The 18305-nt window shown below is 36.6% G+C and overlaps 1 protein-coding gene across 3 annotated transcripts in view; it reads right to left on the reverse strand.

The window, feature by feature from the left end:
• GLG1 (golgi glycoprotein 1) overlaps positions 1-18305 on the reverse strand; it is a 187722-nt gene that overhangs the window by 33259 nt on the left and 136158 nt on the right. For all 3 annotated transcript variants that reach the window (XM_057492773.1, XM_057492774.1, XM_036926969.2), the window contains exons 5-11: positions 15213-15416; positions 14305-14376; positions 13208-13391; positions 10732-10946; positions 4796-4917; positions 3211-3312; positions 1506-1659 (exon numbers count right to left, since the gene is read on the reverse strand). In XM_057492773.1, coding sequence (XP_057348756.1) covers positions 1506-1659; positions 3211-3312; positions 4796-4917; positions 10732-10946; positions 13208-13391; positions 14305-14376; positions 15213-15416 — 1053 coding nt within the window. The remainder of the gene's footprint in view (positions 1-1505; positions 1660-3210; positions 3313-4795; positions 4918-10731; positions 10947-13207; positions 13392-14304; positions 14377-15212; positions 15417-18305) is intronic.

The raw sequence follows: 18305 nt of genomic DNA on the forward strand, positions 1-18305 counted from the left end.
GCTGGATATCCAAGAATACACAACTAGATCAGAATTAAGTTTAAATTTATCTAAACTCAGAACAAGCAGGTAACAGTAGAAGCAATGGTCACTACATGTCAGAACCAGACTCTTCTAGATGAGGTAGGGAGAATCAGAAGAGGGTGAAACCAGTGAAAAGTAACATTTCTGGAAGGTTGTGAAAAAGTTGTCTCTTCCTAAAACAGCCAACACGCTGGGGGAGGGAAAGGGGGAGGAACTGCTCAGTGGGCATGGGTTTCCCTTTTGGAGACATGGAAATGTTCTGAGCATAGAGGTGGTAGCTGTGTGACTTTGTGTATGTGACAAATGCTACTGAATTTTTCTCTTTAAAATGGTTAATTTATGTTATGTGAATTTCATCTTAATTTTTAAAAGAAGTGTATTTTTTAAAAAGACAGCATGCTAGAGTCCACTGTTTTCATTTACAATACAACGAACTTCCTACTGTAGTGACTACCAAGATGCCAGCATTCGGGAGCTCCTGTGATTAATGAGCCTCATTATTTAGGGGAAAAAAGGAATTAATCATGGGGATAAAAGTAGAGCATCGGGAATATAGTCAATCATACTGTAAAATCTTTTTATGATGACCTATGGAAACTATCCTTATCGTGATGAGAATTTATATAATTGTTGAATCACTATGTTGTACACCTGAAACCAAAAAAATATTACATACTAAACTTCAATAAAAAAAAGAAAGTAACAAATTCCCTTTTCTTACATAGCAGTATAAAAACTGGGTTACAACTGCAATGGCTGAAGTATGACATTTCTATTTGAGTCTCCTCATTGTGAAACAGACTTTTGCATAAAGCTCAGAAGGGGTATTTGTAAACATTCATGTGAAGTAATATCTCTACTTTCTGTAACAAATGTAGAACTGAAATTAGTAAGAGTACCTCAGAAGGCTGAAAAAGGCCCTCCTGGAGAGCATGCAGTCTATCAGAATAACACTGGAAGGCAACAAATGTTGCCTGAGAGCCAAGCACACACAAATACAACTAACAAGGCAGCAATTAGGGCAGAAAAATAGGAAGAGACTGGGGTATGAAGGTTTCTACTCCAACTAGTGTACTATTAGAGAGGCCTCATTAATACAGGTATTATGTGTTCTGCCGCCAAGGGCAGAAATCTAAAAACCATTTGTATCCTGGCTAAGACCTTCTAATGGATTTTTAAAGCTAAATAAAGTGAGGGCAGCAGAACTTAATTGTCTATTTGTGATTTAGATTTCAGTAATTTAAAGAAAAACCTGGAAATGTCTCCTAGCTCATTTTGTTAAAAACTTATATCAAATAGAAAGAAGCTGGTGGAGCAACTGTATGTACACTCACTGAATGAAGTTTCTAGTAGTGCAGCAATCCCTCCTCACCAGATATACTAATGGAGTTTTCCTAGGATGACAGAAATCAGAACAATATATAGCAAACTAATTAAAAAACAAATGATAAGAAGAAACAAAGTCAATACTGAGTGCATACCCTTCTGCCCTGTTCCTCAGTGCGGTAGGCATGTCTGTATAAGCAAGAAAACACAGCTCCAGGAGGCATAAGTTCACTGGTTTCATTCCAACCATGGGTGTGGCAAAGACGAGATGCATCTCCCTGGCATTTGCGGTATAAGACAGGGTCCAGTCTACAGTTAAAAGTTAAAAAGACGTTCCTGAATTTTGGTCTTCATGAAAACACACACAATGGTCAGTCTATAAAAGTTTACTGACTTAATACATAAGATTTAAGTTCTACCTCAAAGACGTTATCTTGGTTACATAAGACACACAACATTACAATTATAGACTCAGCACTAACGTGCCCTTGCTGAAATGAGAAAGCAAGGGTTGAAGCAATCATTCTGCAATTCACAATTTTTACTCAATACTCTCTTCTAAGTATGAATGAAATTCAATTCTATCTAACATACTAGATTCGATAAGATCAGGAAACGGCAAGATAAACAGAATCTCTCACTCAATTTCCTTTCTAGTAAAACTGTTTCTCTTTTTCCCATGCAAGCAAGGCAAGGCAGTTATATTTTTTGTTTACCTGAATATGTTTATAAATTTAAAAAATGTGACATTTAACTTTGACTCTGGAGACAGTAGATTAGGCAATGAACCTGCTGCTTCTCCAGATCAGACCAATGAATGCTTAATTTTATCTACATTACAATGTCAACTTTGGGGAAGGGCTATTTAATGGGAGAAGAAAGGCTGATACTTAATGAGCAGCTTTTGAGACTGAAACATTGTTTGATTATGGGTGAAAGAATTACAGAAGAGGAAAAAACATGGTTTTCAGGTAGTAAACAGTAAACTTTTTATTGTTTTGGTTTAGATGGCCTGAGTAAAAAATTCCTACCCAGCTTTCTGTAGTCCTTTCCAGGGCCAATTTTAGGAACAGAAATGAAAACCCACTGACTCTTCAAGTAATCTCTTTCTAGTAAAGTATGTGGGTAAAATATATTAATCACCAGGAAATATTAATGACCAAAGTACAGTGGCTTCAACAACTATGACTCAGGAAGCAGCTGAACCTGGGAAGCAGAAGGAGCAGCCTGATGCGCTACTGGCAGCTATAGAGGTGGAAAGGGAAAAGACAGAGATGGAGATTGCAGCCAATAAACTATAGTAATTCTACCTGTAATACAGATCCTTCTCCTATTTCATGCTCCCAATTCCCCCAGCCCCCCACCTTATTTTTTGGCTAATAGGATGAGAAGAGAATTAGAAAATGAAGTTGTCACTTACTGATAAGAGCCTCTAAAGATAGAATAAATTCAATAACTTTGAATAGTTAAAGAAATAAAAGCAAATTCCCATACCCAAGGCAAATCAATAAGAATAAAAATGCATTATTTTCTTCTTTGAGGCATATCTGAAGATGCTTCTGCTGCCCCACAGGGGCCCAAGTTCTTTCTGGATAGATGTTTGTGGTATCAGAAATATCTGATCCTGACTTCCAAAGACATAGTGAATGGGGACAATTAAGAGACAGACCTGCAGCAGTTGCCTCTGTTTTCAGATACCCTTCTAAAAGAAAGAGGTTTTTCAGGGGATTGGAGCCTGCCAGCTCTCCCAGAACTTAAAAAAAACAAATTCCTATTAATTATTTCAAAAAATACAGGAGATACTAACTACACAGGAAAACAGGCTGAGGCTTATACTTACTCTGGCTTCAAAACACTTACTTCCAATCTCGGGAAATGAAATATTGCAGCTCTAAAAGACGGTGTTCACAATCTTCTACCATTTTCTCTGTGTATAAATGTTCCATCAGGCACGAGAGGATCCTGGGCATAAACAGGGGTGAAATTGTAACAAGAGAAAGAAGAGTTCTGACAGCAGGTTCAGAACTCTCACAACAGTATTTCTTGGTTTGCACAAAAAGCCACTTACAGCTCTTTTCCTAGGGCAATCACAGATTTACATTTCTGAGAATAACTCAAATTAACTCAACCTGACAGTGATTATGCCTTTTATCAACTTCAGAGCCACTTAGCACTTAGGACTCAGCTTGCATAAGATCTGTGTACAGTTGCTTTAATTTTAACTTTATTATAAAGAACATCCCCCCCCCACAAAAGAAAAGAATCATAGTATCCACGTTCCCTTCCCATAGTTCTACCAACCTATGGCCAAGTTTGTTTTAACTCTGCAACCCCTTGCTGCTATTTTGAAGCAAAGTATTTGTTCTTAAATACTGAAGCATGCTTCTCTATGATAATATAATACCATTATCAACCAAAAGAAGTTAATTTAAAAAATTCTTACTATCATGTAATATCCTATCAATTTTCAAAATTTTTTCAATTACTTCATGCCCTTTTATATGTTCAAATCAGGACCCAGAAAAAGTGCATACTTGCATTTAACTGATAATACCTTCTATTTCAATTTGTAGCAGTTCCCTCCTTCCTCCCTCTTCCCTGCCCCCTTTATGGCTGATGTACTTTCTTTTATACTGGTAAATATTCTGAAACAGTCTTAAGCGAGTTTGGCTATCTCCTCTCCTCCAACCACACAAAAAGCTTTAAGGAAGTACACCCTTTTTTTAATCCCCTACCATACAAGAACAGCAGGAGTGTACGCATAGCAGAATGATGATAAACATGGACTCTTTATTGTCAGGTACTTCCAGCTGCAGGCTATAAAGATCTGTGCAGAGTGGGAAACCTGTTCTTACCTGCAACCTGGTTTTAAGAGTTGTTTGCACATCATTCATAATAAAACTAATTCATAAAATTCAAGTACTTTATTATAACATTTTACAGCTTTCTTAGATCTTGGATATAAATAACTTCGGAGTTCTTTTTGTCTAAGGTTACCCCCCTCCAACCACCACATTTTGTTTTTTATTTCAATTATAATTACTTCCTAATGATTATCAAGTAGCTCATGTATACAATGAGTCAATATAAAAATAGGATGAAAAGTTTAAAGCCAAAACAAGTGTCACTTTATCCTAAGTGTTTCTCGTTCTCATTTTTATTTGACCATTAAATGGAATTATTTGTGACATAATATATAGCCCATATATGCTCAGTCACAGTCAACAAACATCATCACAATGCTGGGTCAAAGTGTCTCTACATGATGTATGAGACAGAACCCAAGTCTCAATTTTAATATTAGTTTTAACAAAAGTAGGTATGTGTTCCTATTTAACAAAATCAGTTAAGATGAAAAGTCATCCAAAAGTCAAGTGAGGAACTGTCTGTTGTGCTACAATGCCAAATAAAATACAATAGGGGTAAACAACACAAAGTAACCTACATTGGGTCTCCCGATCGTATGTGTTTGCAGGCTGTCTGTATTACAGATTCACAAGCTTCATTCAAAGCTCTATCAATGCGGTAATCTGCACCAGGGTCAGTCTCCTGAATCAGTGTTTGAAGCTGGATTTAAAAAAAAGATAAGAAGGAAGAGTCACTTACACATAAGGGGATAGAAATATCACCTCTTCAAACGATCAGTTACTCAGTCTGGCATATCACAATGTACTCTTAACAAGGTACTATAACTGTCACTGGCCAGGCTCAAGAGCTCTTGCCAAATACTTTCCAGCTGGTTTCTCTATGTTAATTGCAAGTTTTTCTGTTTAAGCCACTGTGGGGACTCCTTGGCAAATGGAATCATTCCTAGAGATTTGCAAAACAAAAGGTCTTTATAATATAAAGGGTGCTTCTTTCCTCATATCTGCCTATTTGTTAATCAGATTACTAAAATCTGATGTTCAGGGCCAGAACTGAATGGAGAAGAGTAAATGGAAGACATTTTCAGTTAAAGACCTAATGTGGTCATAAGAATCTCAAATTTGAATTTTGCTGCAAATACAGTGGCTTTAAAATAAGCAGACTCTATGTTATTAAAAATAGATAAGATATTTAACTTGCAAGAAATGTCAATTACAAAAAAGAATACAATAGTGTAATTCCTACTTTTCTCAACTATCTTTTGTAAAACCAAGAAGTAAACCAGAGTTTGCTCGTTTTAAGTATACAGAAAAGTACCTGTCATTATGCAGTTGAAAATGAGAATATATTCTTCAACATTCACTTTTGCTTGGTGTACCCTTTGTCATGGAATAAAGTAAAAGCAGATTCTTTTTTCTTGTCCTTGAGGAGAAAGCAGTTGTGGCACAGAGAAAAAGGCTCTAAAGGATCAGAAGACCTGAGGCCTATTAATAGTTCTGGCTCTCCCAGACAGTAGCTTTGAGAACATAAGCAAGTTGATCAACTGCTAAGTCCCAGTTTAATTGCAGAGGATTATTAAGAGTAATATACAGGAGACAGTAATATAAACTGCACAGCATCTTACATGTGTAAAAGATCATTATTACTATTGGTAGGTAGTGGAGGGTGTTTTGGGGTGGGAATTTTAAATGACAGAAAGCAAATTTGAAAACTATAATCCTTCTGGTTTGGGCTTCTTTTATTCTAAGATAAAAAACTGGAGCCCTTCATTATATCATGGACTTAGCTTCTAGGCGCCTTCTCTGATCCTTACACATTTGACTTACGATCCTGCAAAGGTTCACATGAAAGCACTGACCCCATCACAGATCAAAAGGAAACAAAGAAAACTCCAGTCTGTCTATCCTAAAAGAAGTCAATAATCAAGATGAGAGAAATATGATGAATATTTCCAAAATTTTGGGATAGAAAGTTATTTATACTAATTCTTGGTGGCAATTTGGAGAATATACAAAATACTATGGTTAGTTGGTAGGGAGATTACTGTCAAATGACTACCAATTTTAGTAATGCCATTTGCTGACAAAGGCCAAAATATTTACACCTTTTTCACAGGGAAGTTATAAGCATCACAGGACTTTGCAAGTGTCTGTAAGAACTGGGGAAATGATTCTGGGAAATCAGTCAAGAGAACAAAATGGACAGTCATCTTTGCCTGGGAGGGACTGAGCCCAAATTCACTCAGCCATAACTGAAGAGAATTTAGTAAGTTCATGATTGTGGTGCATTTGGAAGAGTATGTAGTTATTAAGATAATAATGATCCTTATGTTTCACAGCTTACTAATTGTTGAGAAATCACTAAATCAGTTAAGTATCCATGACTGACAGGGGAAACTCTGAGATTCACAATGAGTGACCAGACCACAGTTTCTAAAAAGAAACAATCAATGCCCTATAGACTAACAAGCTAATGGCTCAAGGGATCACTGACACTCAAATCCAGTAACAACTGTGGGATATAAACACTAAGAACATAAACTGCTACATGATTATACATCTATTTCAGCCCCCGACTGCTTAGGAAAAACCTGGGGAAATGACTCTGGGAAATCAGTCAAGAGAACAAAGTGGACAGTCATCTTTGCCTGGGAGGGACTGAGCCCAAATTCACTCAGCCATAACTGAAGAGAATTTAGTAAGTTCATGATTGTGGTGCATTTGGAAGAGTATGTAGTTATTAAGATAATAATGATCCTTATGTTTCACAGCTTACTAATTGTTGAGAAATCACTAAATCAAAGCATCATGAAGCAGAGAACAGGGAAAATCAGCAGTTAACCATAGACAGTATGGCTGTACTTACGGTATCAAGAAGAAAACTCTGAAAAACAAAGAAACCTACTCAAAATAAATTATTTCAAACATTCCTTCATTTGACTGAGGATGGATAATGTACTAAAAGACTAAGGAAAAATACTCCCTTTGGATTGTTTATTCCTTTAATTTTTGTGAGCAAAGACTAAAAACTATTGGTCTATAAAAACCAAAATCAAGTGTTTGTTCCCATTTGGCTAAACTTTATGTGGGCAAAACTACTTATTTCACTTTGTGAAGCTAACATTTAGGTTTGGAAAGCACTTTTCTTCTGGCCCCAAAGGATGAGGTGGGCAGCACTTATTTCCCTCTCACGTTGAGTCACTGGCTCTTCAAAATAAGCTAAATTTCAAAAAGCCCTGGAGTAAACTAGATGCCTCCAGTTATAGTCAAACCCATTTTATTCTCCCTTTTCTGTGTATCTTACTACAAGTGTAGTCTCAGTAAAAGGTTTATGCCTACTGCCTCTTCCCTTTTACATGACACATTAAGGATGAAATGCAAATATAGGATATCTTAAGTCAATTTGATCTGGGGCCCAGGCACATCATTGTCACAGAGATTTCCAGTCACCAGCAAGGACTGTTCTTGAGAAACTACACTGTGCCAATTCACCCACAGGAAATTCCAGAAGCCATCCTTCTGGGTAGGCTTGGCATTTTGGGGAAGAGGTTACATTTGCCTGTTGTTTCCACAATGGGAGGTATAATTTGTCTACTCTGAGTGAGAATAACAGAAGCTAAGATGAAAAAGTATACTATCAACATTCTGTGGAAAGTCTGTTTCAGACTAGAAAATTTTGATTTTACATATTAGTAGGAAAGTAAAATTCAAGTAATATTCAATTTTGAGTAAAAACAACAAAAAGACTAATTGAATTGTAGTTTTCTGAAGTTTCACTTAGGAGAGAGCCTTAACTTTCTAATTTAGGTTATAAAGATAAATAGTATCTTTTGTGCTTCCTAAAGGGAAGTATAAGAAAGTACAGGGTATACTGTACAGGGTACCACTGTTGCATTTGGTATTGAAAATTGTTCAAAGATTCTTATACAGTAAAAACTAATAAACACGTACAACTGCAATGAAACAGATGTATCTGTAATATTTTGTTAACTTTATGTTATGCACCTGATCTACAACTATCCAACTGTTTACAAATCCTGGAACAATAACTTTGTCTTCCCAAAGTATGCTAATTTTTTCCAACTGTCTTTATAAAACTGTTGAGTTTGGGGGTAGAGAAAAAGACACTTTTATGCAGAGCTGTGCTAGTCTAACAAGAAAAGATGGTGTGATTTTGAAAATGATATGCTTTCTTGATCATTCTGGCCAGGAATTTATGCCATGCTGCACATCAGTAATAAAAAGAGACTCTTGGAAAATTTCGATTCATTTCAGTTATCTTTTAGCCTCAACTCAATCAATCCTATTGACACAGGCAATTCTCTTTTGGAGGAGCACCTTTTCTGATTTATCAGAACCTGGTTTGCCTTGTTCTGAGTTTAGTAAATACAGTCTAGTACGTTACCTTTTTTAAAAACTCCAGCAAATGATGCATTTTTACCTATTTAAGTAAATAATTCATTTTTTTAATGAACTCAAACATCTGTTTTAAAAAGATTCTTAAAAAGATATGCCTGAACCAAGTAAGTGATAAACCTAACCAAGTAAGTGAAAGATCTGTACTCTGAAAACTACAAGACACTCATGAGAGAAATTAAAGAAGATACCAATAAATGGAAACACATGCTGTGCTCATGGATAGGAAGAATTAATATTGTTAAAATGGCTATACTGCCTAAAACAATCTACAGATTCAATGCAATTCCTGTCAAAATACCAACAGCATTCTTCAATGAACTAGAGAAAATCATTCTAAAATTCATATGGAACCACAAAAGACCCCAAATAGCCAAAGCAATTCTGAGAAGAATAAAGCTGGGGGGATTATGCTCCCCAACGTCAAGTTCTACTACAAAGCCACAGTAATGAACATAATTTGGTACTGGCACAAGAACAGACCCATAGACCAATGGAACAGACAAGAGAGCCGTGATATAAACCCAACCATATACGGTCAATTAATATACGATAAAGGAGCTATAGACATACAATGGGGAAATGACAGCCTCTTCTACAACTGGTGTTGGCAAAACTGGACAGCTACATGCAAGAGAATGAAACTGGATTATTGTCTAACCCCACACACAAAAGTAAACTCAAAATGGATCAAAACCTGAATGTAAGTCATGAAACCATAAAACTCTTAGAAGACAACATAGGCAAACATCTCCTGAATATAAACATGAGCAACTTTTTCCTGAACGCATCTCCTCAAGCGAGGGAAACAAAGCAAAAATGAACACATGGAACTATATTAAACTAAAAAGCTTCTGTACGGCAAAGGACACCATCAACAGAACAAAAAGGCATCCTATAGTATGGGAGAATACATTTGTAAATGACATATCCGACAAGGGGTTAACATACAAAATATATAAAGAACTCACACATCTCAACACCCAAAAAGCAAATAACCCATTTAAAAAATGGGTGGAGGATATGAAGAGACAATTCTCCAAAGAAGAAATTCAGATGGCTCACAGACACATCACTAATGATCTGGGAAATGCAAATTAAAACCACAATGAGATATCACCTCACACCAGTTAGGATGGTCAGCATCAAAAAGACCAATAACAACAAATGCTGGTGAGGATGCGGAGAAAGGGGAACCATTCTACACTGCTGGTGGGAATGTAAGCGAGTTCAACCATTATGGAAAGCAATATGGAGGTTCCTCAAGAAACTAAAAAAAGAAATACCATTTGACCTGGGAACCCCACTTCTAGGAATTTACTCAAAGAATACAACTTCTCAGATTCAAAAGACATATGCGCCCATTTATCGCAGCACTATTAACAATAGCCAAGAAATGGAAGCAACCTAAATGTGCATCAGTAGATGAATGGATAAAGAAGAGGTGGTACATATACATAATGGAATACTATTCAGCCATAAGAAACATATCCTACCATTTGCAACAACATGGATGGAGCTGGAGGACATTATACTCAGAGCAATAAGCCAGGCAGAGAAAGACAAATGCCAAATGATTTCCCTCATTTGTGGAATATAACAATGAAGCAAAACTGAAGGAACAAAACAGCAGCAGACTCACAGCCTCCAAGAAGGAACTAGCGATTACCAAAGGGGAGGGGTGTGGGAGGGTGGATGGGGAGGGAGGGAGAAGGGGACTGAGGGGTATTATGTTTAGTACACATGGTGTGGGGGATCACGGGAAAAAGACAGTGTAGCACAGAGAAGGCAAATAGTGAGTCTGTGGCCTCTTACTACACTGATGGATAGCGACTGCACTGGGGTATGGGGAAGGCTCGATAATACTGGTGAATGTAGTAACCACATTGTTTTTCATGTGAAACATTCATGAGAGTGTATATCAATAATACCTTAAAAAAAAAGATATGCTTGAAGAAATAATATTTCATGTTTGTGTCTTAGTACCTAATGCTCACTGTAATGTCCTAAGTGGTCCAGATAAAGTAAGTTGGGACAGTGTCAGGAAGAGGCTCCTCCCTGATAAAATGTGACAAAGTGGCAGTGGAAAATTTTTCCTCACCGCTTGCTGGCAGTTCATTCCAAGGTTCCCCTTCTCCCCACGAACTACTTTCATCAGACAATGCAGGGTTCGCCCTTTTCGATGCAGTCCAGAACAGTGGTGTTCAATCTCCCCCCGACAGCTCAGGATGATCTCAGGGCTCAAAGAAAAGTCTTCCATCAGCATGCGTCGGTAATCTAACATCTCCCCCTGGCACTCACTGCTCACTTGTCGTCCTAAGTTAGGATTTAAATCATAACATTATGGAGCATTATGATCAGATATCACCACATATTAAAAGTACACGTTTTACCTTTGAATATACCAGTCATACTATTTTCTACTGAAAAGCTTAGAATTTAGCAAAAGCTTTATCAGCATAAAATGAGTTTAAGACTCCAGAGAGCAGGGTTTAGCTTGTTTGTTCTGCATTATACAGATTTTATACTGCTTTACCAATGAAGTCTTATCAGTAAGATACCTATTTGGGTAAAAATGAAAGCCAAGAATAATCCCTATTGCCCTACACAGTTAAAACTCATGGGTAAAGGACTTGAAATATTCATTTCAGCTCCCCTCATTCTTGAGCTGTAAATGCCAAGTTGGAAAAGTTCAGAAATTAAAAAAAAAAGCTCTACTGAGGTATAACTGACATGTAATAAACTACTTTTAAACCATACAACTGGATCAGTTTGATATATGTCAACATTGGTGAAACCATTACACAATCAAGATATTGAACATATACATCAACTCCAAAGGTTTCTCATGCTCCTTTAGAGTCTCTCCTTTTCTCTCTACCCCATTCAGCCATCCCCAGTCTGCTTTCTGTGGCTATACATTAGTTTACTAGTTTGCATTTCTTATAAGTTTATATTAATGGAATCACTGGGTACAGACTCTTTTGTCTGACTTCTTAAACTCAGCATAATTATTCTGAGATTCATCCAGGTATCAACAGTTCTTTCCTTTTTATGGCTAAGTAGTAGTATTCCATTATGTGCATATACTACAATTTGTCTATTGCTTCAACTATTGATGGACATTTGGGTTGTTTCCAGTTTTGGGCTATTACAAATTAAGCTGTTATGAACATTCATGTAAGTTTATACAGACATACGCTTTCATATCTCTTGGGTAAATACGTAGGGGTTACATGGCTGGGTCATATGGTAGATATATGTTTAACTTTTTAAGAAATTGGTAAACTATTTTCCCAAGTGGTTGTACCATTTTAAATTCCCAGCAGCAGTTCTTCCATATACTTGTCAGTACTTAATATGGTCAGTCTTTTTATATTAGCGATCAGTAGAACTTTTTTGAATTGTCTATTCGTATTCTTTGGCCATTTATTTATTGAGCCTTTTTGTGTTTCTTGTTAATTTGCAGTTTAAAGACATTAATTCCATTCTTTAAATACCAAAATTAGATTATATGATGTATACTGTTTTATAATATGCTATTATGAATCAACAATCTTCACCTTTCCATTTCAGGAAAATTTTATCTAACACCCAGACCACAATAAAAATTCTCCAATTGTCTCCAAAATGTCCTTTGTTTGGTATTCAAGACCATGCACCGTCTCTGGTTGCTTGCTATTCCACTGCTTTAAGTTTAGGAGTCTTTCATTATCCAGATATTACAAAAAAATTTTTCACAAAAAACCTCCAAATTTCATTTAATGATTGATTTTTTCCACTTAACTTTTTAATCAGTAACCAACTATCACAAAATCATTTATTTAGTAAGACCTAGGAATTTCATTTTTATAGCCTATAGCCAATACTGACAAAGACAATCCTGACCTTCTAATTTATCGTTCTTGGCTTCTTTGTCAAGGACTGATTTTTGGACTAAACAGACCATGAGTTTGACTTCATGGAGGTAATCTCTTCTTTTACTGTTTAATTTCTTAATATTATTACTGCTTTAATGATAACTGGACATATCACTCATTACATGCTACATGCTATACCAAATAACCTCATTTAATCCTCACAACAACTCCTCAATACAGGTGATATTATTTTTGTTTTATAGATAAGAAAAGGAGGTTTGGAGAAATTAAGAAATGTAAACAATGGTCACCCAACCAGTTAATTTGGTAATATAGCCATAACTTGCAACCATATTTCTCTGACCCAAGTTTACGTGCCATATCATTATGCTACCCTGACTCTGCTAAAAATGCTTCACAACACAACATACATTTTAAAAAAGTAAAATATTTGGACTTGAGAAATATACCATACTTTTTCAAAAACAGGCTGGGATGTAAAGAAAAACAAAATTTGGGATTGTTGAGCTAAAAGAAGGCTTAGGGATATCATGCCTTCAGTTCCTGGAGTTGTGCTTACAAAGAAAGGCTCCTGAGTCACAAGGTACAGGTATATTCAAAAGGGCAAGTTCATGAGGAAACCAACATTTATAGGTACTAGAGCTGTAGAATGTGAATCCAACAAGGAATGAAAAGGATAAAAAAATTAATTTTTACCTCTATGCACAGCTGACTCCAGACACATCAAAAGGTAGGAGAGCCTGGCTTCCCGGGACCGAGGAAGGTTTTCCACATTGCACCTATACTTCTTTAAGTCACTCTTACAGGATTTGGCCAGTGAGTAACTGACTTTATAATCCTGGGCAATCAGCTTTTGTCGGGTTGTTAGTGCTTCTCGACACTGAGTAGAGTGCAGTAACAGAGTTATAAGATGACTCAGGTGGTTCAGCTGCTCATAAGTACCTCTAAGACAAGCAGAGGCTCATGGCCAACTACATGTCAACTGCTACAGTTATTATCAGAATACCTACTCTTAAGTTTGGTTAAAATTGAACACAAGCAAGCTAAACTAGTATGCAAGAGGTAGCGGTAAATGGATTGGGAACCCTGGAATTCTGCAGAGAACTGCTGTTTGTTGCTGTAATGGCAGCTGTCCTAAACACATACTCTGTAGATTCTAAAACATTAATCTGATAAAGTATTCTTTTCTTCTTCAACAATAGAATCAAAGTGGCAACTGAAATAACACTCTGGAAATTCCATTCTATACTTTTTCAATATTATTATTTAACAGTACATGTTAAAGGATCTGAGATGAAACATTTCTTCAGCTGCAAGGGAAAGTGACAGGATAGCAAAAACAAAAACAGTAACTCTTAAAAGTCAATACAAGCATCTTGCATTCATCCAGAGACAGAGGACTAACAGTAATGAGAATGCTTAATGAGACAGCTGCTGAAAAATTAAATAGCTAATTACCTAAGAAGCACACTGCCTTGGTTAGCCTAAACTTCCTGAGTATGCAGGCCTGGCTTCAATACAATTCTGATAGAAATTCTTCCAGTTTTCCTCCCCAAACTGACTCCTGATTGGCTTCCTAACATTTAGATACCACAGTTATGCTTCATTTTCTTGGCTTAAGTGAAATGTACTGTGGTTCACTACTAAAAGCCAAGTATCTCATCTCTGAAAAGGGTAAGCTTTATCAGTCATTTATATTTTGGTATGAGTTTATAAGAACATTGTTTGAGAGATTTTAAGAAAGCTTTTTGAGAAATGGATAAAATATAGGTTTGCTTCAAAGTAATACTTACCTTTTCACTCATGGATTCTTCAAATTTATGGTTAAAGAGGCACTTATACACTCTGCCTTCACCAGCTTGTGTCTGTAAGATAGAACATATACATAATGATGATGAGCTAATAAGCAGTTATGCTGGGCATTATCCATCATCTTATATAGAACTTTCTGTTAAACTAGTATAATGGTGAACACTTTTGAACAGATGGCTCAGCCATTTTATAACATTTGCTAGCCTTTGAAATAGTGATTGTGTGAAGACGAAAAAAAATTTCCCCATGATGTTTGGCTACTGTCATTTGTTCCCAGATACACTATTAATGAGGGAGCCAAGAGAAGTGTCAATAAGTCTTCCTTCTTATAACTTTATGCTAGTGTCAATAGAACTCTTGGATAATCAGTCTCTGATGGGTAAAGCTGTTAATTCAAAACAGGCAGAGTGGGAGTGCACACTAGTCACTCTCAGTCCTTTGAGATTATTCTATTTAAAGTGTTAGGAAGTTGTTTGTAAGGTCTGTAGTAATCAAGGATTTGGTTTTAAAGTTAGCCACCTGTTGTTTTCTTCATTTTAGCCCAAAAAAAACATAACTACATTATATGGCAAAGTTTTAGCCATGGAATAGGTGTGAATGGGATCCCCTAGTGAAGCAGGATTCCTATAGATAAAATAGGCTTTGAAGAACTGAAATTGAGAAGTGAGATAAAGTAGAAAAAATGTGTGGAGATTGTCAGAAGCCAACTGTTAACTAGATGTTAAATCATCAAGGCTTAGCATCTGACATCATTTTCTGTTATCCTGAGACCAGTTCCACCTTCCATTTCACTGGCTTTTCTACAAGTGAAACTGTTGGTTCATTTTATTTTAGAACAGGGTATTTAAAAATATTTAAAAAGAAAAGAGCAGCCTCTGAGCAGACTCACATTTTCACAAAAACGCTCCCGATCATCTCGGCAAGCAAAATATAAATGCCGGTCTAAATGGAAGTCATCTGAGGACAGCTCAGCCACCCGGAGAATGGCTTTCTTGCAGAGTTCAGAGACTTGAATCTTAGGATCTCTTTCTTCTGCTTCCTTCACCAGACCTTTCTCCAAGCATGATACCACTTCACCTTGTGAATGTGCATCCTAAAATAGCAAGGATACTAATATTTTAAAACTATCACAACAATGAATTTCAAATAAACACCATTTGGTTAAAACAAAAAAACAATTCAACGTACAGCTGGAGTATTGATGTTCTACTGAGGAATCAGGTGGGAACCAACTACATAGTAACAGAAAATGTCCTCAATAATGTTCAGTTAGAACATAATACTTACATGCTACAATTATTTGTACTACAAATATTTGTACTCTACAAATAAAGATCCTGGGAAATTTAAGGATTATTTAGCTGGCATCTGAGTTTTTAGTTTTAAATGTTAGTAAATTTTAAGAAATTACATCAGCCCAATGCTGAAGTAACACTGCAGAAAGCTGTTCATATGCCTCTAAGGGCTACATATTCCCCAAATACTAGTACTTTTTAAGTCAAGTTAAAACAACAACAAACCACAAAACCCACTGAGAAAAGATGGTATAAAAACTCTCTTTTCTACTCTATACTGTCTACAAAGACCTCAATATGTACAGTCTGTAGTGTAATACTCACTGATATTTTGGATTTATTTTAATGAAACTTAATGAGATTGCCACTGTTTATACAAATAGCTTTTGATAGCTTTCCTAAAACCATCCAATTATCTTTCATTGTACATTGCATCCCCACAGCAACCACAAGCATTCATTCATTCAAAATTTGAGAAATTTACCCTAAATATTTTCTGTTCAAGAGTCATCTTCTACATCTCAGATGTTTCAGTAACTTGAGAGTTGTGACCATTAGTATAGCAAACCAAAGCAGCAGAAAATATAGTGCTATCATTTATTTACACACACACACGCAGACACCATCTTGTTACAATAAAACACCACATCTGTGAAATCATCTGTATGTAATAAAGATTCCTAGAACCAGGTAGGAAAACATCTACTTTAAACAACATTTCAGTTCAACAAAAAAAGGTACATAGTTTTTTACTATTTTGTTATAAGAGGAGCTGTTACCTAGCACATTAATTTCCAAGTATTTACATGAAAATCTTCATGTTGTCTCCTAATACAAATGTGAAGAGGGGTAAGAGCTGTGGTAGCTATTGTGTAGATGGTAGAGGTCTAGAGAAGTTTATCAGCTCATCTGAGCTGTAGAATATAAGAAGCCTTGCTAGGGAAGGTCCATCATTTATTTTTCTAGACTTTGGGGTTCTAGAAAACTCCTTAAGTTTGTGTGGGGGTCCCATATGTATTTTCTTGGTATATATTTTAATTGTGTACACTAAGGAGAGTTCACAGGTTTCATTAGATTATCAAGAGCTTTGCTGGCCCAAAAAAGATTACTAAGCACATTACACTAGCAGATTCTCACGCCTTCCTATTCTCTGTCCATAACTTATACTTTCTCGCTAGCTGTAGGATTCTATCCAATGCTCAGAAAACCCGAGATAATCAAAACTTGGAGGGACAATTGACAAAAAGATAAGGACAGAGAAAGTGGACACAAACCCCAGAAATAATGTATGAGTAACACTCAAGTTTGTCTGACTATGGCCTACTTAGGTAAGGCCTTCTGAAAGGAAAAACAATGATAACAAAGATTTAGAAAGAAATACATCAGTCATTTACTATATACAGTATACAAGAGATTATTATAAATGTAATTTTGTTATAAAAGCAACATCCTACACCAAATGTTAGCAGCCCATAACAACTTACTTAGATGGTTGCTAGCAAAAAAATAATTATTTTTCCAACTGCAATATAATGAGTCATAAGAAATACTTATTTGGTCATTCATATGACCAAACATGTATTTCCCAAGTATATCTTGTCTTCATCCACAGTTCCTGAAAACACCATAGTAGAATCTTAAAGGTGAAACAGGTGTCTTGTCACATTAATGAGAGACTTTTGGACTCCCACACAAGGGCAGAGGCTGGAGGCTGAATCAGTCAATGGCCAGTAATTTAGTCAATTGTGACTATGCAATGAAGCCCTCACAAAAACTCCTAGGAAGAGCTTATCGCTCTCTGCTCTCTTGATCCTGCTTCTCAGTAGGAGAGAGCTTCTGTACTTGGGGAACTACAATGCCTCCACATGCCACCGAGCCAGGCCCCAAGCTCCATGAGGATGGAAACTCCTTTACTTGGGACCTTGCCCTATGTATCTCCTCTTCATCTTGCTGTTAATCTTTATGGTATACTTTATTAAACTGGTAAACCTAAGTGTTTTCCTCAGTCCTGTGAGTCGCTCTAGCAAATTAATCAAACCTAAGCGGACATCGTGGGAACCTCCAATCTGCAGCCAGTAGGTCAGAAGCACAGGTGGGGCTTGCAACCTGTGTCTGGGGTCAGGGGTGGTGGGCAGTCTTGCAGGACAGAGCCCTTAATCTGGGGAATCTGGTGCTGTCTCCAGGCAGACAGCATCAGAATTGAGTTGAGTTCTTAGAGACCCTGCTGGTGTTCCAGAATTGCTTGGTGTGTGTGTGTGTGTGCGAACCACCCCTCTGCCTCCCCCACCCCGACCAACACAGACACACACACATTGGAACCAGGTCCAGAAACTGGAAAGAAGTTAAACTCACCCATGGCACCAACCAAGAGTCTGAAAAACAGCATGACAGTCAACTTTCGATTGAGATTTAGATTTTAGTCCTGGCACCATAGGGTAAAGAGATAAATTCCATGTAATGAGTCTGCTTCCCTGTATCATAGGGCTTATAACTGTTTTAAATGTGCCACCAGTAAGATTTAACTATTTAGGGCTATTATAATTTCTTAACTGTTCCATTTGCTTCTTATTGGATTTAAGGCAACATCATCATGGTTTGGGACCCCCTAAGAAATCTGAGATTTAATTTTAATTATAGCAATTTTAACAGCACATATTGGTATTGGGCCATATTACCTCCTTTAGATA

This window comes from Manis pentadactyla, chromosome 15, assembly GCF_030020395.1.
Source record: "Manis pentadactyla isolate mManPen7 chromosome 15, mManPen7.hap1, whole genome shotgun sequence".
Taxonomy (NCBI): Eukaryota; Metazoa; Chordata; class Mammalia; order Pholidota; family Manidae; genus Manis; species Manis pentadactyla.